Source organism: Natator depressus, chromosome 8, assembly GCF_965152275.1.
Source record: "Natator depressus isolate rNatDep1 chromosome 8, rNatDep2.hap1, whole genome shotgun sequence".
NCBI classification, from domain to species: domain Eukaryota; kingdom Metazoa; phylum Chordata; order Testudines; family Cheloniidae; genus Natator; species Natator depressus.
In genome coordinates, this window is record NC_134241.1 from 90,042,914 (window position 1) to 90,054,701 (window position 11,788).

General features: G+C 40.0%; 1 protein-coding gene across 5 annotated transcripts in view; it reads left to right on the forward strand.

The window, feature by feature from the left end:
• Positions 1-9,173, forward strand: part of KANK4 (KN motif and ankyrin repeat domains 4) — a 56,285-nt gene extending 47,112 nt beyond the window's left edge. For all 5 annotated transcript variants that reach the window (XM_074961608.1, XM_074961609.1, XM_074961612.1 and 2 more), the window contains exons 9-10: positions 2,098-2,298; positions 7,033-9,173. In XM_074961608.1, the coding sequence (XP_074817709.1) occupies positions 2,098-2,298; positions 7,033-7,134 (303 nt within the window). In that variant the 3' untranslated portion in view covers positions 7,135-9,173. The remainder of the gene's footprint in view (positions 1-2,097; positions 2,299-7,032) is intronic.
• The last annotated feature ends 2,615 nt before the right edge of the window (positions 9,174-11,788 follow it).

Here is an 11,788-nt window from a genome sequence, read left to right on the forward strand (position 1 = left end):
AAAGAACTAGATAAATTCATGGAGGATAGGTTAATCAATGGCTATTAACTAGGATGAGCAGGGATGGTGTTATACCAATAAAATAAAAACCAGCAGGATCTTATTAAAGCGGATAAGACAAAATGTCACATTTATTGTGAATACAAAAAGAATCATAGTAGGCAGTCAGTTATAGCTATAAGATTTCATTCAGTTTCACATTCATTCACACGTTCGTTCATACACACACACAGGTTCTGCGGCTGCTGTATAGTTACCAGTCCTAAATGTAGCTTGAGTTCATGGCTTGGGTTCGTAGCTTATGGCGGCTAACTGGCAAGGAAAGCCAGGCACAAGGAAGAGCTTTTACAAAATGGAGTGAGCATTTTAAAATGGAGTTTGGGACAAGTTAAACGTAGTTTGAGTTACAATATGGACAAGTGTAAGGAATGGCAAACAGTAAACAGAAGTTACAATGTTGAAACAGTGCAAGTTTCAGCGATTTAAGCAGCAATTGGATTGAAAGTGAAACTCAATTAGCCAGTTATTGGGGTAACGGTTTCATGAATGAATGTTGTTTCATTCATAAAACTTTGCTTATGAAGTTATATTAATAAAGTGAACAATTAAAAACAATTTCATTGATCAGTTCTACAATGGTGTCCCTAGTCCTTCTGTCTTTTGACAGAAGCTGGGAATGGGCGTCAAGGGATGGATCACTTGACGATTACCTGTTCTGTTCATTCCCTTTGAGGCACCTGGCATTGGCCAATGTCGGAAGACAGGATACTGGACTAGACGGACCTTTGGTCTGACCCAGTATGGCCGTTCTTATGTTCATGAAATTGAGAAGCAAGATTATGTGAGTTAGTGTACATATCGTATTGAAGTTGCCAGATTAGAAAGTTAAAGCAACATATTCAGCCAAACTCTGCAATCCACTGTGACTAATTAAATCTTCTGGATTTTGCCCATCCCAATGCTGCTTCTCAATCCATGCTTTTATGTACAAGTATCAATCAATTAATCAGTTGCTAATTAAAGTACTTGAAGGAAAACTCAGAGGGCCTGATCCTTCACTATACTGAGCATCTTCCACATGCAGCTAAGTGCCTTCAGCTACTATTGGGTGGGAATTGAGATGCAGAACCTTGCAGGCTCAGATGCAAACATTTGCTTTTTCTGACTCCCAACTGCTTGCTAAACAATGGTTAAAATCTGAAATAAGAGTCTAAGAAATGAAAGTGAATTAAAGTAACCTAAAAAAAAACAGAATATGAACCACTATCAGGAGAGGCAGTGGTTCAGGGGTGAACTATCAGGACACCTCAGAATAATTATTTTTGAGACAATATCACTACACATGATTATTTAGTCATAGTTGTGTAAACTTTTCTGGGCCTGATTCTCATTTACACTAAGGTTCCTTGACACTACTCCGTCGTGTGTTCTTTTTGCTCTGGCAGTGTAAAGGCAGTGTTAGTGTGGTTATAAATGTAATTCTAAGGACCTTCGTGTAAAGGGCAACCAGGCTCTTCTCACTTTAGGTTTCACTAGTTTACTTTGCCGTTACAAACAGGGGTAGCTTTATATTTACACTGTCAATAAAAATAAAAGAAATGGCCAGTTTGGCCAGGGCCAGATGATCTAGATTGCAAGGGGGGCTTTTGACACACTACAGTGCTCAAGTCACGGTGAGAGGTCCCACTGTAATTTGCTTCCCAATTTCACACCTCTGACAAAATGGTACTGAGCAGACTATCGTGTATCACCTCTGACTGCAGGATGGAACTGGAACTGCATGTCATAAGCCCTATGCAGCTAATAGCTAATGGATAATCTCCAATAGATCTAGTGGCAGGGCCGTAGCTTTTGGAGCATGCAGATCAGATGTGAGTTTTAGCCTTGCTGTCACAGTGAAGTTCTGAGGAGCCATGACATGTAGAAGAGTCAACTCTGAAGTTATAAATGGCCATGGATTTGTTACAGCATCTGCTGTAGGGCTACCTGTGTTCCAAGCAAGACTGCCATGCTATTTGAATGCTTAGATTGTGTAAATAAGTTACATTTCCTTGATGGGTATGTCATTGTGTTTGGTCTGTGTTGCGATATTCCTAGGGAGGCCAGACAGCCTTAATATTAGGTGTCAGCCATGACAGGGGAGATATGGTGAAAGCCTTGTTGTCTTGCAAGGCTGACATCAACCAGCAGGATGATAATGGAGCATCAGCACTGATGGTTGCCTGTCAGCATGGTAATGCTGAGATCGCGAAGCTTCTTCTGGCTCACCCTGCTTGTAACACTATATTAACGGACAAGGTAAGGGAAACAGGTGGTTGCAGCATGTACTGTAAAAAATATACATATCAGTCACTGCCAGGAGGCAGTTAGTGAATATTTAAAGAAACCATACGGCTTTCTTGCCTTAGAACTGGAGCAGGCACTAGACACCTCCAGGAAACCAAAGTATCTCCCTTATCAAACATGTTAATGAGTGGGCTTTGGCTCTGTGCCTTGCCTGTCTCACAGATAAAGGGGACTGGATCAGTTTAAGGATTTGGAGGATAAGTAACCCGCGTTTTAACTCAATTATCAATTCCAAGCCAAGCTGCACAATTGCATACTTAGAAGTGCAATGAAACCTGCCTTAACAGACAAGCTCCTGCCTTCATAGACCACCCCCAAATGTACTAACTACAGTTGTACTCCAGGATCTGTAGGAGGTCAGTTCCATTAAGCAAAAAAACCTTTTTTTTTTTCAGTTTATTGAGCATTTGCTTAAGACAGGGGTCAATGTACAATATGGTGAACATGTAAGTACAATGCTAATGAACTACAGCAGCATCTTGTGATGGAGTTTTGGTATATGAAAGGTGTGTGAGAGAGAGTGAGAAAAAATGATTCCAGCATAGGCCTTTATCTCTTTAAAATACCATAATAAGTAACACCTGGGTTGCGCGCATGCGGCTCAAGATGTTTCCTATTTTGTACATGTTCAGTATGCCTGGATGCAGCCCTTTGCATTTGTCACTGTGGGTTACATACAACAAGCAGGTTACAAACGATAATACGTGTCCCATTGGCATTTATCAGATAATTAGAAGTGTAAAAACATCTTGAAAATAATGAGGAAGATCCACTCTGGCTTAGAGTTTTATTCCAGCATTATGATGCACTGCTCAAACCACAGAAAAATATTATGTTAAGAGACCACAGCTTCGTTATAACCATTTAGTTTTATGTAAAAACTTGGCACATAATCAAATGTCCAATTCTCCACTTGACAGGGCCATTGAAAGCAACTGCACCTATTAGAGTCAACTAATTGAGTGTACCCACCATTTAACTACAGGGGGTCACAACTGAAAAATTCACTTTGTTCCTCAGAATGCTGACTTGCCATTTGTAACAGCCAATGAGAGAGCCTCCCTTTTATAAGGTTCCAGTCCCCACACCACCCCAAGTCTCCTCAGTGACTTCAAATCCCGCATCAGGTGATCCATTGCTTGGTTACAAACTCACCTAGCTGAACTGGTTCCTCAGGCAGCATCTAGGTCATTGCCTTGGGCTGCATGTATTTGAATGGGAGACCATCTCAGTAAATGACCCTGGATTGTTAACCATCTGCTAGCTGCAAGAATTTCTCACGACTCCTCCCTGGAGGTCTTAGCAGAAGATGGAGGGTAAAAGGCAAAAGTGTAGGCAATCAAAATGGCACTCACAAAACAAAATTAAGTTTGTAATCTGATGTAGGAACATATAGACGTACACTAGTCCCTCACAATCTTCCATGATGCACCACAGCCAGGGACTCCCGTGTTGCACCACTTCTCCTCTCCATGCAGGGAGACTCTTTAGTCACCATGGGAGGTGCAGGCCAGCCCAGGAGCCCAGCCAATGGAGGAGAACTGGAGCTTGAGTCATCTGAACTACAACTCCCATGAGGCATCAGAGCAGAGTTTTCAAATAAAAATATTTCAGTTCTTGGCCAGAATATTTTGGTGGTCAAATTTCTGCCCAAAATGAACATTTCCCATGACAAACGCTCTACTTTTTTGCTCAGCTCTAATATTTAGGTATTGTGGCCTGATTTCCTGTGGCCCTGAATACTCACAATTCCTATTGAAGTCAATGGGTGGGTGCTACATACCTCTGAATGATCTTCTCAGCTCCAGCAGAAAGAACCGTTGCGTCAAGATCATGTCAAAGAATCACAATGGGGAAATATTTATGCACAGCACACCTACAGACACAAAGGGGTACATTTTTTATAGAGAATAGGTCACACCTTGCTTTTTAGAGGTGAAATATTCAGCGGTGGGTTTTGAACCAACACAGTGCATTGCTGCTGCAGAGTGGTTGCAGTTCTAACTACCTGATGGGCACCTGCAGCCAAATTAGAGGTACAGATACACAGATTTCTCTTGTGGGTGCAAAAATATGGGTACAAATTTTGTAGGTGCAAGTTGCACCCATAAGAAGGAAGTCAACCTTGTTGGAAATTTTGTTCAAGATGTATTAAAACCTGTTAATAATATATAGGGTGAAACCCTGGCTCAGTTGAAGTCAATGGGAGTTTTTCCATTAATCCCTTAAATAGGCTAGCACATAGCATGCCATTTAATGTCCAGACAGCAATCACCAAGACATGAAGTGATTTGAAAAACACATCAGGGCCCAGTTCTGCCCTTTGAAGACACAGATTTAAATGACTGAGAGTTGCACCAATGTATCTGAAAGGCAGAAGTGAGCTCTTAGGATCTTGTCAAGAGAGAGCCTTGCAACAAAAGCCCTATCAGCGATATATATCAAATTGTCCAAGTCCTCCCTTTTCACCCACGCCTAAATTGGATAGATCATCTGGCTGGAAAGGAAACTACTGCCTTGGCAAAGACCACATTAGCACATTTAAAAATCTCATTTCAGCCTTGGGAGTATACTCTTCAGTAGCAGCACAACATGTGAATCAGTCTCTTATTTAGTTAAGGAACATTTGAAAACCCCAGTGAGTGAATAACTGGCAGTTAATTCCAGGACAGAAATTGTTATTTACAGCTTGTGTACATCATAATCTCACCTGGACATCTGGCAACGTGAAAACCACTGAAACAACAGGAGAGGAAATTTTCTTAGAATAAGGAAGACCATTGGAGGCAATAACTTAGCTTCCTCCATGCCTGTGGAATCGAGAAGATTACAGATTTGTATCTGCTTCTTTCCCTCTGTTTAACACACTTAATTAGACAGCAGATTGTGCTAGTGAGGGATAAAGATGTGCTGCACTGTAATGTTACTTGAAGGTTTTAATCTGAAAGGTGACTGCTGATGCAAAACTAGTCACCTGCTGAAGCCCCCAAATCAATCCGAATCCATCACAAAGCTGCTTTTTTGTACTAGGTGCCTTGCTATCATATTTCCCACGTGAAACACCAAGGAAGCATTGCTTATACATTTACAGCTTTCGGTACTGTGACAAGGACTGAACAATGTCATTTACATAAACACAATTCAATGTTTAATAGCCAGACCAGTTGTAAGCTGGCAGCACACCACACTGCCAACTAACTGATGAAGTTTCTGAGGAATTATATACAGTGGCTCTAAGTGTGGAATTTCTCAGTAGTTGTATGCATTGGTTTTGTTCGTGTGTAAGGAGGTGGATCATGCACTGTCTCTTCAAGAACCAAATTATCCAGGATGAATTTCACAGCCTTCATTACCAGAGAGCAGCATTGTTTCAAGATGATGCCAGAGGAGGGTGAAAGAGCAGGCAGGAACATATGGGCAGGGCTAGCTATCTGAGATGAATACAGTATACTGCTCTATGTATTCAATCTGTGTGGCAATAGGTAGTTTACACATACACACTCAAATGGAGACAAATACCAGCATACTCTAAATACAATTTTTCTTAATTCAGACATTATTTAATGGGGAATAGTCATTGCTGACAGCACCCAAATTGGGCAAGATACGACCATGATGAATTCATTAGAAACAGATTAATTAGACCTAGCAAGCTGGCAAAAATTGTCTTCTGCTGATAAATCAAGTTGACCAACTTCAGGAAGGAGAGCCCAGTGTCATGACCACAAGCTGAATACCAAATGTAATGTCTTTTGTTTAATTTAAACATACACAAGTGGAGATTATAACAATCTCTCTCCACAACTCATCTTAATTTTGGGTAGTCAGCTACTGAGATAAAGCAGCTGCTCTGGTAACTAAGATTGGCAGCCTGCTAAATACTGTGATGAGAGACTATGTTCAGATTCACACACATCTCCTTACAGTTGATGCTTTTCTCAGGAAGACAGACAAAAGGGAGAAACATCTGGCATTTGAAAACTATTTTCTCCTTCCCCAGAAGCATCAGGGATGACCATGTCTGGAGATGGGACATTGGGCAGGGAGGGCCAGGGCTCTGAGGCGGCTGCCAGCATTCTCTCTCTCTCAGGTGCTCGGCTGGCTGGTTCTTGCTGACATGTTCAGGGCCTAACTTATTGCCATAAGTGGGGTCAGGAAGGAATTTTCCCTAGGTCAGCTTGGCAGTCACCATGGTTTTATTTTTTTACCTTCTTTTGCTACATGTGGGTGTGGGTCTCTTGGCAGGATCATTTGAGTATATCTCATTGAATCATTTCTCTGTCATTGCTGGGGCCTTGAGCACTTGTCCCCTTCAGTCCTACTCTCTGCCTGTGGCACACAATAGTCTGGTATTATTCTGTGGGCTGTAATGCTTTGGTTTCATTTTAGTTGTTGGGTTTAGTGTGTGGGTGCTAGGTGGTATTGGTGGCCTGTGATATATAGGAGGCCAAACTAGATGATCTAGTGATCCTTCTGGCCTTGGACTATATGACTCTATGAATGATTAGGCCATTTTGACGTTATGGGCAGTTTTGTCACTGTAATGCATGCAGCCCCTTTTCCCATTAGTAGAACTGGCACATGCAATTCTCCACATTAAACCCTGACATTAACCCTTAGCTGTCCGGTAGGATTTTTATTTTAAAGATTTGCATAATAAATTCATTTTCTTTCTTTCCCATGTAGAGTGGTAATTCTGCTCTGTCTGTCGCTCTGAAATCTGCCCACATGGAAATTGCAGAGCTTCTCCAAGCCCACATAGAGCAGAGCCGGTCTTTGGCTAAATAAAGGAAATGGAAAATAGCATTTGTTGGAATGGGGAATGGATAACAAAAGGTTCATTCTTTTAACAACTCTGCTTCCAATTTAGATGGAAATGATTGTAGCTGATACTGCTGATTTCCATACTTATTGAGGGAGTGAACTATGTCAACTATTTGCATACATTCCTAATATATAATTTTCCTCATTAAGCCTGCTTTTATAGTCCTAACCTATGCATAGTGCCATAAATGACTCAAATACTGTTTCAGAGAGTTAGATTATTGTATTGCCTTTTATTAACACACTTGACCTTGATCTTAAAACTGAATTCCACTCGCTATCCCTCACAGTATAATTTTGTCACGTTGGTGAACAAAAAAACCCAGAAGCACATTAGAAAAGCAATACGTACTTTTTTGTAATTTTAGATAATGGTGTTCTTTTTAATCAACAATTTAAAATGTGTCTCATTTAACTTGCAAGTTTGCATCTTACCGTTTATTATTACACCTTCTGTATGTACTAGCAGGCAATGCTTACTCAATATATATAGCAGTAAAAACAAGTCAGGTGGATTATGTAAAAATATCAAATCCTATTTATGTGTGGTTATGTGCTCAGAAGAAAGAATTAAAATGAATGCTCTAGGAAAATATTTGAGTGTGCCAGATCCAAACACACAGACATTGTTTTTCTTGTATTCAGAATTACCATATGGCTCTCATTTTTTCTAATTAAATTTGACTTAACCAGGAACCGTGGCCCACTGGCATCTACTATATATAATTTATAGGAAGCTGAGGTACAATTGTGATGTATCAGGTTATCCAAACACAGTACAGGAGACAAATTACTTGATCATAACATAAACCTTCTCTGCAAGGATGGGTTAATACTGTCTGAAAGGTTGCATATTTAAATTCCATAGAGCCACTTCTGATGATAAAAGGTTCCACCCAGAAAGTGCCCTGTGGGCAAATATCTGTTCTTCAGTTTCCAGCATGCTAAACTTTTGGAACCCCCCAAACTGGGCAGATTTAAATCTGTGCAGTAATTTAGCTGCCAGATTTTTCCTGTGTAGTCTGAGTGACTTGCCACCATCAGAGAAGCTAGGGCTCCTCCTTGAAGTATACAGCCCTTTGGGCCCTGCTGGGAATCCAGCACCGTCTGCAGTGCATACATAAGGCAAACCTTTCCTACGTTCCAGTGGCCCAAGCATAGCAATTACAGACCACTCTGCCTTCCTCTTTCAAAGCACGTACGGTATGTCTCAGAGGCCCTTCCTCTGTGACAGGCACAGCCAAAGGGTCCCATCCTGAGGGTACTGAGAACGTCCTGTGAGATACTGAGCATTTTCAACTCCCACTGAATTCAGCATCTCACAGGAAATACTCAGCACCTTGCAGAATAGAGCCATAAATCCCTAGCCCTGCAAACATCTTTCCATTCTCATTACCCCTTCCCCATTAAGACCAAAAATTAACAAGCCTTGATGTGAGATTTCTTCCATTGGAAGAGCCTTTCCATTGACTTCAATAGGCCAGGGATCAGGCCCTGATTGTGCACAACCATTCAAGTTGTGCGCAGCATGAAGTCAGTGAGACTAGATCCAGTAGCACTTACTACAAATAAAATGTACTGTTTTGCTAACGTCCTCGTTTTTATTTCTAAACAAAACCTAATCATGATCTAACTTTTTTGGCTTATGTGTAAGTCACATTATAGCATATTATTAAGTCTCATTTGAGTCACCCCATCCCCTTCCCTTGCATTTGCAATGCATATCAAAATAATTTCCAATACTGACCGTGTGATCCTGTTGTCCTCATTTGAACAAAACTCTCAACGGCTTAGGTGGGAGTTTTGCTGAAGTAAGGAAAAGAGGATCCTGTCCTTTGTTCTTTTTCATTATTCAGATGTTTTCACATTGAAATCTACTGTATAATTCTCTTTATTTCTTTCATGGTTCTTAATCAGAAGCAATATGTATGGTCATCATCCCATACATTTGTCTCCCATTTTACTGTATCCGAAAATGAATTTACCTACTTTATGTGTGAATAAAAGTCAGATTTGAATTTACCTGCATTTGTTCTTATACCTATTTTCCTTCTCCATTGGGACAGAAAATTAGATCACACATTTTACTGGTGAACTAGTTCTCTTTATGGTAAATGGGGGTGCAGTTATGGTGAAATTACCCATTGCCTCACCACACATTGCAGTCAACGAAAAGATTCTTCTAGACTCCAGTGGGAGCTGAATCAGATCCATGTTTAATACGGTACAAGGAGGCCTTTTGTGAACCCTTTGTATTTAGGTGAGTTTTAGTCTTAATTACTATAGGGAAACTGAATTACATAGGTTACAGAATACGAGGAAAAACCTCTAAGCTCTGTTACCTCCAACACATTTTAATGGGATGACAAAGTCCCTTTTTAGAGGCAAGCAGGTCTCCAGTGGATACATGATGAGAAACTTTATAAAATGATTAAACAATGCCAGGATTACTAACACAAATCCTGGAATTTGAGAGGTAATCAATACACTACACCAACTCTTCAAGTTTTAAACAAACACAAAATCAATTTAAAAAACAAGCTGAGTTGTCCAAATACCACTAGCAGTTATGCTACATGAGGCAGATCCATAGCAGCGAAAGCAAAATGAAAGGACGTTTTCAGAAGTGAAGGTTAGAGAAGTATCCTTGACTTGCAGTAGGAGCTTGTCAAAGACTGAGAAGAGTAATGAGAAAGGAACACAAAGGGCCACCAAACACAGATAAATAGGTAGCGGTATATTGTTCATTTATACAGCACTGAATGAAGTATATGAGTGCCTTGCAAGTTTATCTATCTGCCACGATCAGGCTTTAAAAAGAAAGTGCAGATAGATAAAGAAGAAAAAGCTACTACAGATGTAAACAGATTCAAAACCAAAGTTATAAATGAACAATGGTCCTGAACCTCCATCTAAATATCTCAGAACTCTGGGAAAGTTCAAATCTGGATTGAACCTCTAATAAAAAACGACAGAAAGTGTCAGGCAGTCAAAATCTAACTAATGCTAATGTACAAATATAAGCTGGCCTATAAAATTTGGTAAATCATTTGTGTCAAACCAAGTACTTTAGTTCTTCAGTATTTGAATGGTTTAATCAAAATTCTGGAATTAATTGTCTTTTGCCATTATATCACCACAATGCTCTCCTCACTGGAATGAAGAAGGGGACTCACTGAGGTACAAGTGTACCAATAAAAGCAAAGGAATTCAGGGGGAAATCTGCCAAACTCCTTAACTCATGCTGCAGCACCTACAGGTTTCAGTAGATATGATACATAAAATCATGCATTGTTTTAGATATTTCTTCAGAACACAGGAGGTTAGAATTGTTATGGTCTCAATAGGAAACTATTAGATTTACCAAAGAGGTGAAAAAGGAATGAATCTAGTAGTCTGAGTCCATCACCAAGAGACAGGGGCTCCTCAGGCCAAAGTCAGCCCTGGTGAAAATGACAGTCATTCCACTGAAGTGACTGCAATTGCGTCAGAGCTGAATTTGGCTTGTGTATTGTAGGCTTAGATCTGACATTGATTCTAACTGTGGCCTATGTCAGACTCTCAGGGAAAGTGTGCTGTGGGGAGTTCTGTGTGACAACAGGTTGTGTGCATGGAAGGAAGCGTGCTAAGAATGAACGTGGAAGGAACTTTAAGTTCTGAGAAGGGAAACAAGTTTGGCTCTAGCTATTACACGAGAGTGTCCTCTCGGAAAATCACAGAGAAAAGGGGATGTGTTTGTACTTTAATCAAGTTCAGCTCTTGACTTCTAAAGACTGATCCAAATATTTTCTGTTGCATAAATAAAGCCAGACAAGAGGGGGACTGGGGTCAGGATCATTAAAGACTAAACGCATGCTCAACAGTTACCTTCCAGCAGAGCACCATTTCCAGACACTAAAGAGTCACCTCCCAGAAGGACCTAAATCTTAATCAATAACAAGAAACAAGCTTTTGATCTCCTCACTGTTGGAGCTTACTACTCAAAGGGATGGAGTAACTACCCAGAGGCTTGCAGGCCTGGCTGATACCTGAAAGGGTACAAAGAACTGAATTATCTTTAACCTGAGATATTGCCATTAAGTTTTACCCAATAACCATATTGAATAAATTATTCTGTAACAGGAGAATAAAAGAAAGGAATTTAGCTAGCAGTACTAAAAATGTATACTATAATCCTTTATTAAATTCATCCCAAGAGTATTGTCAGAAGACTCAACTTCATTGAAAGTGATGGAGTTATGTCATGTACGAATTCAGCCTATAATCATTGTGACAGCATCAAAACACAAACAATTGTGATTTATGTATTTTAGTGTTTGTGGTTAGGGTTTGTTTCTTTTTCATATTTTTTCCACTGTCCAGTTAAGGCAGAGTTAAGGTTGTTTGCATGCCCTACTTGTGCATTTCCACACCTTAACCTGTTTGAATTTATTTTAAAACATAACTTTAACTTACTCTGTACTTCCTCAGTTTACAAAATTTGCTTCTGGGATAAACATCATGTATTCTCCCTAAATAACAGATTGTACTCTCAACCTTAACTCCATTTTAATATGTTTTTTGGTCTGAGAATTTCCTTATTTAATTTTTTTTTTAAATGTCATAGATTTAATACTGA